This window comes from Fringilla coelebs (genome assembly GCF_963513975.1).
Source record: "Fringilla coelebs genome assembly, chromosome: 4".
Lineage (NCBI taxonomy): Eukaryota > Metazoa > Chordata > Aves > Passeriformes > Fringillidae > Fringilla > Fringilla coelebs.
The window spans coordinates 51,199,048-51,215,345 of record NC_140032.1 but is presented as its reverse complement, the minus strand read 5'-3'; the positions used below and the strand labels follow the sequence as shown (position 1 = coordinate 51,215,345).

The 16,298-nt window shown below is 41.4% G+C and overlaps 1 protein-coding gene across 2 annotated transcripts in view; it reads right to left on the bottom strand.

Moving 5' to 3' along the window:
* UNC5C (unc-5 netrin receptor C) overlaps positions 1-16,298 on the bottom strand; it is a gene marked incomplete at both ends in the record, with an annotated part of 243,045 nt that overhangs the window by 53,426 nt on the left and 173,321 nt on the right. For both annotated transcript variants that reach the window (XM_084205156.1, XM_084205157.1), the window contains 2 exons: positions 2,810-2,913; positions 16,142-16,285. In XM_084205156.1, the coding sequence (XP_084061282.1) occupies positions 2,810-2,913; positions 16,142-16,285 (248 nt within the window). The remainder of the gene's footprint in view (positions 1-2,809; positions 2,914-16,141; positions 16,286-16,298) is intronic.

The window sequence follows — 16,298 nt, the reverse complement described above, 5'->3', positions numbered from 1 at the left end:
GTACTTTGATTTGACCTCAGGCCCTGAGGCTGGTGTATTTTAACACAACTGTTTGTATTTGGATTTTGACTTTTTCTCTTTTTTTCATAGTGCCCATGACCCGAGCCTGCTTTAATGCTTGTCATGTACTAGTGGTTCTGAGGGACTGGTAAGTGTTGCTTTAAAAGCTTTGCCTGCCCATCTCTGTCTTTGCCCTTCTTGCCCTCTGGAGAAGCTGTATGTTGCTGTGTGGTTCAGCTTTTCAGTACTCCTAAGATCTGCTCTAGCATTGATCCATAAGAGCTTGACACAGTTAATTGCAATTAAATATGCTGGGAATGATAAGCCTGAATTCCCCAGATACTGAAAAGAGGACAGAATTTATCCCTGAGCATGCTTGTTCTCACCACTTTGAAATACCAGGAAAAAAAGAAAAACAAACTAAACACTCAACAGAGAATGAAGGGGGAGAGTGGAATCAAAGAGAAAAAGCAAGTGAAAGGCATTGGGACTCTGGACTCCAGCACTGCAGACATTACACTGAAGGTACACTTTGTACAGTCTCACAGTGCAAGCTTCTCTTCATCTGTTTTGGTGTTAAATACAGTGGCTTCTTCAGAAACCAGTAAGTAAGAAAAAAATCCTAAACAAAACACAGTTTCCAGAGTGTGAAGAATCTAAAGCACACGCTCACCAAAGTACTTGGAAATGCTGCTCACAGCGCAGCATAAGCATTACCGTACTCTACTTGGAATTAAAGCAGTGTTTCAACAAGATAGAAAACAGCCTCAGTCTGCAGCCTGCCTTCTTCCAAGCCCTTCTAATAGTTACCTGTACCATCATATCAGAAACTTCTCCAAACAAATAAATGAAGTCTTAAACAAAGAACTCATTCATCTTTAAATTAAAATAATCATGTAATCCTTCAACCCACCAAGTTATCTTTCATCTCTCCTTTTTTTTCCTTAAATTTATCTTACTAGCTTCAGCAAGTGGCTGTAATAAAGTGTCACATTAAGGTATTCATATTCATTAGTGTTCAGGTCTTTGTTCTTTTAATAGTGTTGGAAAGAATCTACAAAGAAGCTGTATTAGGCGGCTGTCCAATCTGGGTGTTTGATCTCTTTCTGACTTCAAAAGTCAGAAGACGAAAAAAACCCACATTGAGAATGGTTCTTTTGAATGTCAGATAGGGAGTATAAGATTTCTGAGCCTGCCAAGTGTTAATTGGTGTCTGCCCTGACCATGGTACAAATAAGATTCAGAGTCACTCAATGCACCGTCATGAAGGGCTATTGACAGTGAGCAGGATACTGGAAGGCAGGAAAAAGCACAACTGCTATGGCAGCAGCTCACAGAGGATTTTTTCAGAGATCACTTTCCACAAATCATGTTAAATTATGCAGTTTGGGCCTCAGCCACGCGACTGGGTATAACAGACCTTTCTGAGGGAACAATCAGCCTGGCTGCTGAAATTCCAGAGCTGCTTGTAACACTGCATAAAAACCAACCTACCCGCCAGCATTAATCTCTGCTTCTAGCAACGGTAATGAAGTTCCCCACTCTACCCTGCACTGCCTGAATAACACATCCCAGTGCAAAAACTCCTGTCATGGTACAACAGGATGTTGATTTGATGCAAAGAAACATCAGAAAGGAAAATAAAAACCCGCTGCTAAGTTCCTGATGAAACCCAAGTGATTAATATTACAGTTGTCAGCAAGCTGGCTCGGCAGACCTAAACACTCTTTGCAGTTTGAGAGATCTTAATGGGGAAAGAAAACAGCCCACAGAACAAGAAAGTGGGAAAAATCTTCTGTGCTAATTATTCTTTCTGATGTTTGTGGACACATTTCTGCAATTCTGATTAAATCTAAACTTGGGTTAGATGGGGAGGTAACACTTTAAGCTTCATCTCCTGAGAAATCAGCCATGAGTGCTGAGTGACAACCACTTTGCTACTTAGCCATGACAGTCTGACTTATCCTAATGCAAATTGGCAACGGTTTCTTCTGTGCCTTGTAGAGGAAAACCGAAGAGAATTCAGATAGGGGAATTACCGTCATTAGCAATCAATTTTTCTCATAACAGCCACAGTGGATTTAGGATTTCAGAGGCCTCCCTGTGACTCAGGGACCCCTCTTCCATGAGCTGGGAGTCTGAAACTGGAGGCACCGCTGCACTTAGGGAAGCTGCTGCTCACTGCTGTTGTCAGGCACTGATTCTGCTGAAGGGCAGGCTGGCTCCTGCAGAGGGAGAACAGGCTACCCACTCTGGGTTTGCTTAAAAGCCAGTAGGAAAAACAGCTAAGGCCCTGAAGATGGCTTATTAGGCAAATACATCCTCTACTTTCCCAAATCTCGTGCTGCTTTACCTGGGAGCCTATATTGTACCACACCCTCTTGTGCCAAGTTGGCAGGGTGGTGCATACACATGTGAGTGGAATATAGTCTGGCAAACTAAAAATCAAAACATGTTTGAAAGGTGCCCCTCAGAATAAGTGATTTTTTTTTCTTTAAAAGCAAAACAAAAGATAGCAGGCCGGTATTAATATGTTCCCCCAGCTACGTGTCCTCTGGATGCCAGATATAGTTGTGATTTTTCAAAGGGAAGAAAAAACCGAAACCAAACCACCTGCAGCTCTGCCCAGCGAGGCACCACAACCCAAAGCCATTAATCAGGTCCCAATCAATCTTGCCTATGAGCAGCAGTCAGTCAGCTTTCCATTAGCACCCATTCATCACGCCCTGCTGTAAGTCACAGCACCATTAGCCACCCATCAGGCCTTACTTAGGATGTCCCAGTGCCAGACACTGCTGCTGTTGCTCACCTCAGCTACTGGGATGCCTTCAGGGGGACGGCACTGGAGCAGGACTTCTTGCTCCAGGGACACTTCTTTCCCTAAGGGCTCCTGCTCGAAAGTTTTCCGGAGATCTGAGAAGGGAGAAGAAAATAAAATCATTAACATTATTATCAACCAGTCATTTATATTATATTTGATTACCATACTGGATAAATGCGAGAGACAAAGAAAACAGCAGTTCTGCTCCCTGTAAAATAAAACACTAAAAAAAAGTCTGGGTCACGTTTTCATTTCATTCCAACATTAAGCAAAGATTTCTTAGTGGGTTAAATACTTATATGGTAGTACAGCATGTGAACCCAGTGAGCAACCTGGGTTCCTGTGGAAGGTTATGTCCAGACACAGAACAAAAAGTGAAACAGGTCCCTTCTTCAAATAATTTTTGTTTTATAAACTATACCAATAAAGTACTAAAGAAAGTTATGGAAAATTAAATAAATCTGTAAAACTACAGCATATAAACGGAGTTGCCTTAAACTCCTAGATGAAAGTGCTCATGCTGTGATTTAATGTACTTTTAGCTCATAAGCATTAGCTTTACAGCTTTAGCTAATTTGTCTACACCTTATCATTATCCCTGTACCACTAAGTTATTATTATTAATAATAATAATGTAGTAATAATAATGATAACAATAAAAAGTCACTTCAAGGAGTTGAACCATGCTTGGATCCCTCCACAGCACCACAGAAATGTGGCTGACTGACAGGGCATCGAATGTACCTCCAAAGATCAGACCAGTTCATTGTACTGAACAGCTGCAAAGTTTAGCTTTTTTGTACTCTTCTGTAACATCTTTGCACTCCTCCATGGTAAAATGGACTTGAGAAGTTCCCTCCTTATCACTATCCCTGTGTTTCTGCCATGGACTGCCACCCTCTCCTCTGTGCCAGGGAGGATGTGGGCCTGAGCATTCAGCCCCAGTAGCTACTGGGGATATTTCTCCCTGCTGCCAGTTCCTTCTGCAAATGGATGTGAAGCCATGCTCAAAGTCACATCAAAGAGCTGGCCTGACTTCAAAAACTTTACAACTCAGTTATTTTTGTTTTACTTCTTGTTCTGAAGTCAAACCATTTCCGTACATCAGCTCATGGTGAAGTTGCACAAATACTTGTGTCGTATTGGCAACAAGACACAGCCACGTGGGAGCAATTTAAAAGCCAGATATTTCATATTTTGAAACCATAACATATGACTGGGCTGGAAAACAGATTATTGAATTGAACAGGTTTACAAATAAACCATGCAAAGAGGTTTTTTGTTTTCCATAGATTACCTCCAAGACCTGATTAAGATTGGACCCATAAAGAACTGCATCAGTGCTACCAAAAGGCAAAACCTGGGGCTGGCAAATGCAGAGATGGAAAAGGAGATGGGGTGGCTGCCACCAAAATCAGCTCCTCTGATACTCTGAAACTTTAAATAGCATGAGATCTCTATCCTATATTGGGAAAACATGATGTTCAACTACCTGGAATTCAGTATCAGCTCAATGGTACCACGAAAAAGCTCTGTCATTTCTGGAGATGCTCATTTTAACTTGATATCGTGGCAAAACTTTAGACATCCAAGCCTTTCCCCAGTGAAACTGAGGCATGTCAGTTCTTCGTCTGCACCACAGGCATGAGAGAAGCAGCCCCATACTTGCTTTCCCACCAGCAGCATTCTTGCTCCCTCTGGCACACAAGGCAGGGATACTGAGAGCCCCTCTGATTGGACAAGATTTATGGCCACAGTTTAAGGCATCAAAAGATAAGCTTTGGTACACCCAATGTAAGAAATTGCTGCCTCCAGTTCTCTGCTTGGTTGGGATTACCTTCTGTCAAAAGGAAGCTCATGCCAATGTCACAGCTACACCTCACTACAAACCCACCATTCCTCAGCTCTTGCTGAAGGGGGCTTTACCCTACAGCACCGGATAACTTAGGGCAAAGAGGAGAAGCAAAATCTGGACATGAACATTTCTCAGGATGACATGCCAAGTTTCATCAGGCTGTGCCTGTCAGCATCCCTGTCACACTGGAGTTATTCCAAGCCAGTGAGGCTTGTTCATGGGACAGCAACCACAGCAAGTCTCTGATGTCTCTACAGAGCTCCCAATGCATTTCCAGCACCAGCAGCTTCATCCCACCCTCTCTGACAGGCCATCCAATGGATATTTGGGTTCTATGGCTCCACTTGAGTAAATCTGAGAAACTCCATGGGTGGGAGTCATTCCAAGGACAAAATACTGAGTTCTGGCTTGCTGCAGCTCTGCACGTTAAACATGGAAATGAGCAGCTCTTTCAGGAGCTGGTAGGTTTCTTGGGAAGTTACATTCTTCTTTGGGCCCAGGCTCCTCATCCATCCTGTGGGCTTGATAGGTATCCTGGGCACACATAATGTCAGGATAATGCAGTTTGCTTCAAATTAGCAAACAGCTGGGGCTATATTGCTAGCAGTACCCATAAGATCATATTATTATTAGTTCCACAGATATCTTCAGAAGAAAAGGATTACCTCATCATCAGGTATACCTTAGTGCATTTAGCAGGTACACACACGTGCACAATGCAATTATTGTGCTCAAATATCATGGTTGAGGGAAAATGAGAAAGTTACTGTAATAGTAATAGAAGCATATAAGCACAGTATTAAATAGCATATTAATAATAACTTTCAGGTGTTCAGGCTGAAGACAGTAGAGGGAGATTAGATAATACTCTGAATATTTTTCTTGACATGTTGATTTACTGTCCTACCTACCTACCTGAAATATTTAACAGAGCTCTAGTTCTACATTGCCTCACGTGCACAATAATCACCTCTCCCATAAAACACTTGTCTTTAGAAAAATCCCTAAATTTTAGTGCATGCACAAGTAAATAGCATTAATCTAGAAATGTGTAATAACAGTTAAAAAATCCCCCTTTAATATTTTGTTACCAAGAACTGGAATTGCTGGGTATGAACAGCCCCTTTTCCCTGGGAACAGTTGCGGTAGTGCTGCTGCAGGTGAGATGAACTCTCTGGGACCCCTGCTCTCCTGGCTGTCCCACCCACAGGGCCTTGCTGTGGGAGGATGCTCTAATGGCCCTGTTGGGTTCAAACATTTCAATGATCCACAAACTAAAAATACACTAAGTAGAGCCTTTGACATAGTAATCAGTAATTTTCTCAGAGGAGCCATTAGATACTATTGAGTAAATTACACTAATTTGGCAGGGGTGAAGGTACATCATTGTATATTTACAAGACTGGGAGCTCTCATATCCTGTTGGCTCCTTCCCACATGTTCACAGCTTTATCCCACCACCTCCCACAGCAGCCATGTCACCTACAAATGGCTCCAGATGGCAACAGTGCAGGGCACTTATGGTTAGTAGACCTAACCAAGCATAAGGTTGGCTGGTTGTGACACACAAAAGATGGGTTTTTAACTGATGATGAAGCAAAGGGCCTGGACAAACATCTTCCTCATCTGCTGTAACTATCATGAAGCACCCTGCTTGGACAGCGCTGGGTTTGGAAATGATTACTTTTTCTCTATGGCCCTTGCTATGATTTCTGTGGGTAACAAGGACATCCTTCTAATTCTTCAGTCTTCAGCTTCCTTTGCCATTTAACAATTATAGTCATCACAGAAACCTCACACTGTCAGCTGGGAGTGGGAGAGCTTGCTAATGTACTGAGGGACTTTGGATCTTTCCCAAGCAGAGTATTTTCAATGGTACTTTTCAATTTCTCGAAGTGTCATACAAGTTACAATTGCTTGTGAGCGAGGACAGAAGGGATTCATTTTCTCAGAGAATAGTAAGAAACTAATAAAATACATCCCAAAGAAGCTTTAACAATCTTCAAAAATATACCTGCAAAAGCAAATAAATAAAACATTTGATCCATTCTGGATCAGGACCTCTCTGTCTGTGAAGAGGCAGTGTGCATTATGAAAGCCTCAGGTGGGCAGCAGCGCTGTTACTGAGATGCTGAGAGAGCACTTTCCCTTACCTTCCATTAGGGGGACAAGAGAGAAAGGCAGCTGCACTTTCTTTCCATTATTAGTTTGGTAATGTAGAACAATCCTATATTGCTGGTGTTAGCAATACCCTTCCTCCCCTTCTGCAGGTAATATTCCTCAGAGTGGAGTGAGCCAGTGTGGACAGTAGTGCTGAAGGGCCCACCCTGTCTTTCACCAGCTCTCTGACTAGAGGGATGTCACTGCCAGGCTCAGGTAACAGCCTGCACATCCACCAGGTGCTTCACCCCTCCTCTACCTTCCCTTCAAGGCTGTGTTCATAAAAGAAACAAAAGGCAGCAATTAAAATTCTGGTCTGCCACCTTGAGCCACACTATTTTCCTCATTAAGGCAGAGTCCTAGCGAATTCAGAGGGGGCTCTTGTGGCATGTATTGCAGCACGGTTACAGCATATCTATGGTGAGACTTCCCTCCAAGACTCCTGAAATACTCTGCACAATCTTCTCTGATAAGGACATAAGGTTGCATAAGAGCTGCGTGGAAATAAGGAAATTTTCATAAGTATAAAACTGAAATAAAGTAACAGGATATCAGACGCTCAGTGTACTCCATGTTGTTAACTTTACTTCTGCATTGCTATGTTTTTTGGACCAAGGGGCATTAGATCTAATTTTTGATGCACTGCTAAATTACTTCATTATATGATTAACACATTTTTATCTTACAGAACACTCAGAAGTTGGATTTTTGCCTGCAAAAGGTAATAGATTATACATGAAGTAATTTCCCTCTTCCTTTTCTACCTGACAGCTTCTAAGAAAGAGCAAAGAACAACCCTATTATTTTTTTTAATCAAATATATTTTATCTCTTTGTTGTTCTGGGTTTTTTACTGTGATGTGTGGGTGGGTAAAACTATAAGGATATCTTTTATCATTTCTGAGAAATGTGATAAGAGGCAGACCAGGTGCTTCAATGTGGTGCTAAGGCAAGGGTGACTAATGAATGAGCATGAAAAACGGACACTTGTCAGCCAGGCATTAGATGCAAACCAGACAAACAGAACAAGGCAGCATTACTGTCAGGGAAAGATGGATTTCTGCCCTTGGTAGACCTTTTAGACTCTCTTCTTCTAGTAACTCCAACATCAACTTTCCTCCTGTTTACTGAACAGGATCAGAACAAACAATCTAAAATATGAGCAAGATTTAAGAGCACAAAAAGAAAAAAAGACGTTTATATTTTTTTATACAACTGTCTTATTAAATATGGCTATTGAGAGAAATATGTTCACTGTGCATTTTCAGAGAAACAAGGGTTTAAGAATGCAAAAAGACCTCCAAAAAAAGTATGCATTTCCATATAGAAGACAGCTTACTTTATATAGGTAAGCATATACAGGCATCCACATAAAACCAAACACATCAAAAAGCATAAAATACAATAAAAGCACTAGAGAAAAAGTAAATATGGCTTGGTAAAATTTTAGCTTTTATTAGAGGACCAATACGTGATATGTAACCAAGATTTCAAGCCTACCTTCTTCCCCTGAGACTGTTCTCAGGACACGAGGTTCAATTCTATCTTAATTTTACCTGACCTAATAAGAACACCCAAACAGAAAAGTAATTGTGGGAAAAAACTGGTAAAATGCCACTGATGTTCAATAAAGTGAAAGAGAATCCACATGCCTGTGAAAACTCTTCTCAGTGCATTTATTCCCAAACTTGTATGACTGATTCTTAGTTCCAGAAACATGACTAATATTATAAAACTGGTCTCCTTCCTCTTCCATCACTTTCCACAATGTGGATAGAGTTGAGAGACACCTTTGTGCTTAAAAAAAAAAAGCTAATAAATACTGAATTGCAAATCTAAATGTAAGAAACCCTGCCCTGTCAGGCATAGTTTGGCCTTGCTTTAATGTTCACAGCTGAGTCTGTGACCTTTGCAAGGGGATCAATCACACCAGTGGGTAAGCAATGGAAAGGTTAGGTACAAAAACCTCTTCTTTTTCCATGTTGTTCTAGTGTGGTTCCAGCTCTGTTATTAATTGGATCAAACCAGAACTCCAGTGAGACAATCACAGGAGTGTCATCAGTCTGTAACCCAGGGGATCCCTCTGCAACCTCTGTCAATGGCTTTTCTAAGTGTGGTGTCTTCCCTGCAGAGTCCCCTGCTGTACACTGGACATTGATCAAAGCCTCCTGCCCTCCTCCAGAGCACTGCTGCTCATGGAATGGGATTGCAGCTGGACAGGGCTGGGCTCTCAGCTGGCCCACGCTTCAGCAGCTGGAGCTGAAGACTGAGGAAATAAGTCAACACCTCAAAACTCTCTTAATCCTCAATACACAACTCTGTGCCACTCCTTCCTTTTCTGGAGGGGCTGTTTCACTTCTGGCCAATCCTAAAGACAAATAGTGCAGCACTATGAGGCTGACACAGCCACCTTCTCAGTCTGGAGAGGAACAACATGGATGGTGGAACTTCCACCTTTCCAAAGATGCCCGGCAGCTCATGGCTTGGGCTGAGCTTGTCTGTAGCCCTCTGGTGGCCCACATAACCAGGAAGCTGCATGAGCTTCCACGGCCAAACCACTGAGGGGGACTGCAGCATCTTTTTGGAAGTGCACACCTTATTTTGGGGATGCAGGCTGCTCCACTGACCTGAGCTCCAGAATGAGGAGAGGAACACCTTTTGCCTGCCAGGCTACCATCTGCAAGACACTCTGCATGAGCCCAGGACCTTCTCTCCTCTTTTATTTCCTTTGTATTTTCAGCCTGAACAAATGGGAAGGGCAGACTGGCCAGCCCTCATTCTGTCAATGGCATCTTCAGCCAGCTGGGGATAACACTATACCCCAATGACTCTAGAGACTCACTGCTTACAGATCTGCAAGAAAACCATTTCTTTCCCCTCCCCTCTTTAGCTCCAAGCTAATTCAGCCATGTGCTCGTAAGACTAAACTGTCTTTTGCAACCCAGCTTCCTTGTGGGCTGTGCTTATAATGAAGCACTCAACACATTTGGTATTGAAACAACAGTAAAAAATACAAGTAAACAAACTTTGTCAAGAATCCACTGAGCAGATGGGTTCCCAGGTGTACATTGATCACACTGTTCTCCTCCTCTTCTATTTTTACTTGATAGCTCAATATTTTGTTGTAAGTTTAACCTGAAAACCAACTTATAAACTTAATTCTATTCATTAAGTTCTTGTTTTTCAAATAAATCTAAATGTAACATTCAAATGACCTAACCTCAACAGGTGACCTTTTACATGACAGTTTTGCTTAAGGTACTAAAGGCAGGCATTAGAAACATCAGGTGTACATTACAATTCACATGTAGAATTGAATTTGCAAGACACTGAAACACTAAAACTGAAAACTCTTTATGTAGCTGGTGTTTTGTTGTTGCTCTTCTGATGCACTAACATAACTCACACAGCTGTCTGGTGACTACTAAAATACAAGAAAAATTTATTAACTTCCTGGCTGGATCTATCAACACTAAGGCCCTAAACAGAATGTTCTGAAAGATGCTAATTTATTAGGCATGACAGTGTAGGTAGGATATTCTAAAAGCTCCTACAGAGGGATTAAATTAATGTTAATTCAGTGAAGGAGTTTCCTTTTGTTTTTTAAGCAATGCAAACATCAGGTCCACCCTAATTTGTAAAGTCTTGACTGTTCCATACAGTGCAATGTAATTTCTATTTACTGTTGCAACTGCATTCTTAAATTAGGGAGTGGTCATACCTGTTAACTTGGGAAGTGATACAGAAGAGTGCTTTTCAGGAGCACAAGCAGTGAGGTAGATAGGACTGAATATGCTAAATGCACAGTTAACCTCTCTGCTGCCCTTTCTGTAATCTGCTGCTCTTCAGTAATCTCAGTTTAAGACCACATGCCTCAGTCATCCCTTTATTAACTCCAAGCAGCGGATATTGATTAGTAGCAACTTAAATGGCACACAAGGAATTAAGGTCCTATCTCTGCTAACTCTCACACACGCTTGCCAAAGTACACAAACCACATTTTAATGTTCTTTTTTAATACTGGATATCCTGGAGGTACCTTCCTATGTTAACATTTTCAGTTGTTGACCTTCCTAGCTCCCTTCTGCTTATCTCAACATCCACCCAACTTTGTTCCTATGGCAAAGGGCACTAATGCTTTAGTGGCTGCAGAATGTGTCCTCACAGCTCTGCTTGGATCAGGTATGAGAAGGGAGGGAAGAAAGGCACTGCAGCCATGTGCCACAGAGCATGGGCCCCAGCACTACAAGATGAGATAAACAAGTATGAGTAAAGAATATGTGATAGTTTTTCATATATGCTCCTTTGCATAACTGCAAACCCCTTGTAAGATAAACCATCAGATGAACCAATCTAATTTTCTGTACTGCATTAATCTTATCAGTATACAGTATCTGACATGCATATATTAACTGCATGCCTTTGAAAAAAGTGTCTGGGAGAATAAAGGCTTTCAGATAAGTACGTGGGAAACTAGTACAGAATTAAAAAAAAGATTAACAAGCACAGTTCCTTACTACATCAGGGCTTTTAAAAATCTTTTTTTCTTGGTTTTTTTTTTCTGATTTTAAGATACTGAATAAAAGGAAAAGAATAAACTATTCACATCCATTACACCAAAAAAGATCAGGTAATAGAAGTTACAGAAAAAGCTTCTATTTTCTCACAGATGTTCAACAAATCCAAAACCTGGGAGCAGATTAAGGGGTTAAATTTTTAGTATATTTTCTCAAGGAGAGCATGGGTTAACATCATGAAGTCAGTGAAGCTACAGCAACACCAAAGTGGTGCAAATGAAAAGTGAGTTTGCTCTATGCACAGGGGCTCAAAGCAATTTGTCTTAGCCAACCCTCTATTATCTGATCTAAAAATTAGGTCAAATCCTGCAGCTATTGTTTAGTCTTTATCAGATATATGTTCCAGTGGGTTTAACTCTACTTTTGGTTACACAGGCTCAGATTTCATTCATTGTTTTAACAGGAATTTTGCCCTGTTCGGTTTTATCTGCCTAGTGCCATCAGGTCTGTTACACAAAATTCACATTAAAACTTTATATTCAGCTGCACTTTTCACAGTCGAAGGTAAAGCTGCCCAAAATCCCTCCTTTCTCCCTCCCTCCACAACAGGAAAGTTTTTTAATTGAGCAGGAAAACTGTATCAAAACATATTAGTGACTTCTAAGACTCCTCATAGGATTTGCCTAGAATAAGTCAGAAATGTGCAAATAAGTAGGAAACATGTTTTAGCCTTTCCTAGGCAAATATCTCAGAAAATTTATTGTGTCTCTCCAGCTCCACCAAGATACATACATTAGGTGTCACTACTTTGTTGGTTTCTGATATATCTAAAATGGCAAAGTGAAAATTAATCCCAACAAATCTGCTGGTTTAAGAGGATGAAATGCTCAGCTCTGCTGTCATGGGGAGACCGATGCCCCAAGACAATGAATTCCGTGAAACAGGAAAGACATGGCTTTGCAGAAACAGCCTGCACAGAAGGGAGTCATTTCCCAGCACAGGCATGATCCAGGAGTGCAACAGTGACTTGCTGTTAAATGCCCTGAACACTTAAGGAAGCTGGAATGTTGCCTTTAAACTCGGGCTCTTTTCCTGCCTGTATTGCCAGCATGGGCAACCTTTGAACACCAGCAGCATCTTTAGTCCAGATTTATAGATCATTCCTTTCCTGAATAACTGAAGCTCTTGGTCATAGCAATGTTGGAATTGATTTTCACAGAGAACTTTCATTGACCAGGTTGTTATGTACTTTCTGACACATGCCTGACCCTGTATTAAACAAACACAGGCTGCTTTTCCAGGATGCACATTTTTCACACTTTCAAATTACTTTTCAGTTAATTCTATTACACGCTCAGTGAACAGTGATGCTGGGTGCTATTTTTCTGTTTGTTTGTTTTAATGGAGTGCAGCTCCAGCCCTTGAGAGGACACAATAATTCCAGAATCAGACATAAGGGCATAAGGGAGAAAAAACAAAAAGTGGATGAGGAGAAAAGGAGAAGTAAATGAACAGGGAGAGGGAGAAAGGGGAAGAGAGAGGGGAGAGGGAGATGGGGGCGAGAGAGACAGAGAGACAGAGGAGAGAAGCTTTTCCTAATGTGCTAGATATGGCTAGTTATGGTACAATTGCACCTGTCAAGATAAAATCACCAGGTTCGGGTATTAAGATAAATAATTCCACTTAAGCAGTTTACATGCTCCATTGGCCCCTCACCTTTCCCAAAGGTGTCAGTGCTCACTCTTGTGCCAATTAAAAGGGAAGACTGCACTGGTGACAAATAAGTAGCTACAGCTACAGATTGATGTGGAGAGATGGACTCTTTTGTCCCTCTTACGATTTGGACATCCTTGATTTCCTGGATTAATAAATACTGCATAGAATCTACATTGTATCCCAGCCTCATGGCACACTGTGTGACCATCAGAATGCTTAATCAGCTGTGTTGAAAGTCTGTTATGACACAACTTTTTTTTTTTTTCTTTATTGCCAGTGCAGATTTAGTCCTGAGAAGTCAAAGTTGTGAATACAGATGAATGTTGGTGTAAAACACCATGTTTGTGTGGCATCAAAACTAGTATTTAGTTAGAACAGTGGACTTGCAGACCAAATGACATCAGAAAGTAAGGCATATTCCCCACATCATCTTTCCACGTTCCCAAAAAGTAGGTTGGAGGTACCTGACAAATTTATAGAAAGCTGTGCATGGAGAATTTCGCAGAGAATGTGCTTTTGTTGCCGATTTAAAATCCACAGATTGAAGGACTCATATTTCAACCCTTAATCCCAGGGACTCTAAGTGACTTGCCTGTGTCACAGCTGTCCAAGAACCCCAAATTCAGGGACAAGAGGTTAAAAAAACTTCAGTAAAATACAAAGCCACATTTGAGCTACAGGCATCTAAAATTCCCTGGTGTTTATTTAATTAGACTTTTCTGGGAGGAAAAAAAAAAAAAGGCCACTGAGACTCTGGAAAAATGACTGAACTGATTGTTCCCCTCTTTCCAAAATATAGTAAGTAAAATAAGCAAACTCTGTATTATGAGCACCTTCAATAGAAATGTGGTCACCTGGGATGAAATGTCAGTTGATATAAAATAACTTGCATTGACACATAATGATTATGTGTTATATAGGAATTAGGTGCACAGGTATGCCAAGACACAAAAGTTACTTAAATAGCAAGTAAAATACACTTAAGTATATATAAAATACTTCCAAACTGTGTTAATTTAATGGTCATCTGTCAGGGGCTACCTGGCAGGACATGAGAATCTACTGAATGAGTTAACTGCAGAGTCATAATCTAAAAAACCTGTTCAAACATTGCTAAGCCTCTCTCTGAAGTGCTGACTGCTTGGAAGAAAAAAAAATTGAAACCACTCTCTTTTGTTTCATTACAAAAAAGGAAAATCCTCAAAGTTTTGAAAAGCTTCCTGCCACGGGAAAGCAATATGCACACATGTAATGGCATTTCTGCTTTTGCAGGAAGACTGTCTTGTACAATAATCTTAATTCCCCTTAGCCCTGGGGAAATTCTTCTCTGAGGGTAGGCCTATACTTAAAAGTACAGGTCCCTATTTCCTATTTTACTTGGACTAAAAGCATTCAAAAATAGGTATTTAAATAGCACCTCTGAGATTTGTATCTGGATGTTTATACAGAAGGTACCTCCTATTTGAAGATTTAACCAAGTAGTAGTTTCTCAAGAACAGAAGGAGAATCAAGCCCTTAATGGAGAGTTATAATCACAGAGAGTCCTTCCTCTAATATGTCTGTGAAAAGGTTTATTTGGCAGGAAGAATTCTCTTATCCTAGTATAAATTGTTAGGCACAGTGCAGGGAATATAAGTATGCTGCAAATCCAGCTTCCAATGACCTTTTCTCACAAAATGTGTTTTTGCTGAGTGAAAGCAGTGGAAAAAAGGCAATTCTAGATTGATGATATATTTTGTTCCTATTATACAGAACAGTATTTCATCATGTGAAAGAGAAATGGGAGTCCCCAGTGTGACTACTCTATTACAAAGAAAAGCACCTCTTTGAAAATTAATGAACATTAAATATTTGTACAGTCAAATGAAGATCTGTTTTCAGGGAACTGGTTGCCCTGTGTTCTTGGGGTCTAAGCTGGGAATGGTTCCAAATAAATACTGAGGCTAGGAGCCATGAATAACAATGATGGAATACTAAGGTTCAGATGACCACTTTCAAACTCATATTACCAATCTGATCACATGATATGCTAAACACACACTTTTTTCTTTGCTAAGGAACAGCAGCTCTATTATCTGACTGCAGTGATACATACTTTCAGCTTTACAGAAAAGAGCCTGGGCGTTCTCGTGGGCACCAAGCTGACATTAAGTGAGAAATGTAGCAAATGTTAGCAAATAAGGCTAATGATGTCCTGGCCTGTACTAGAGGAAAAGTATTGATGACAGGTGAGGGAGCTGATCCTGTCCCTTAATTCAGCCCTTGTGAGGTCACATCTGGAGTGCTGGGACCAGATCTGGGTTCCCCAGTACAAGAGACACATGAACATACTGGAGGCAGTGCAGCAAAGGGCCACAAAGATGACAGCAGCAGCTCTCCTACAAGAAAAAGCCAAGAGAGCTGGGACTGTTCATCCTGGAGAGGAGAAAGCTCAGAGGGATCCCATCCACCAGATGGGAGAGTGCCACAAATACACAGCCAGGCTCCTTTCAGTGTGTCCCGGAGGCAATGGAAAGATGAAACACAGAAAGTTCACTCTGAACATCAGGCAACACTTTCTCATTGTAAGGGTGACAGAGCAGTGGCATAGGTTGTCCAGAGAGGTGGTGGGGTCTCCTTTGTTGGAGCTATTCAAAAGGCATTTGGAGATGGTCATGGATAATTGGCTCTGTGTCCCTGGCTTGAGCCAATGGTTGGGTCAGATGACCTCCAAAGGTGCCTCCCAGACTCAACCATTCTGAGGTTCTGTGAAAAGAACAGCTATGGCCTCTTTCCATAGCTTGCTTTGTTAAGGTTCCTACTCATGAGATTCAGGCACTTTTATGGGGGCATAAAACTGCTGTACTCAATAAATACTAGTTTTGATGCCACACATAGGAGAACGAGGTTTAGCTCTTGAGAAGAGAATAAACTGAAACTCTTGTGAATATTTCTGAAGGCCTCAGTTTCAGTATGCATCAATAACTGCACAAAATACAGAGCGGTTGGAATCTAAACATCTGCCTGAAATGGCAGACACTGCACTTCTCCTCAGCTAAGCAGCATCCCCCCAGCTGCACGGCCGAGCACTCACAGGCGATGCGGACATAGGCTTTGCGGCTCTTGGTGGTGCCTGCGGAGCTCCAGGCAACGCACTGGCACCAGTAATCCTCCGGCCCGAAGAGCTCCTCCACCTGCTGCCGGGAAATCTCGATGCTCACCTCCCGCACAATCAGACCTGTCAGGGGGCA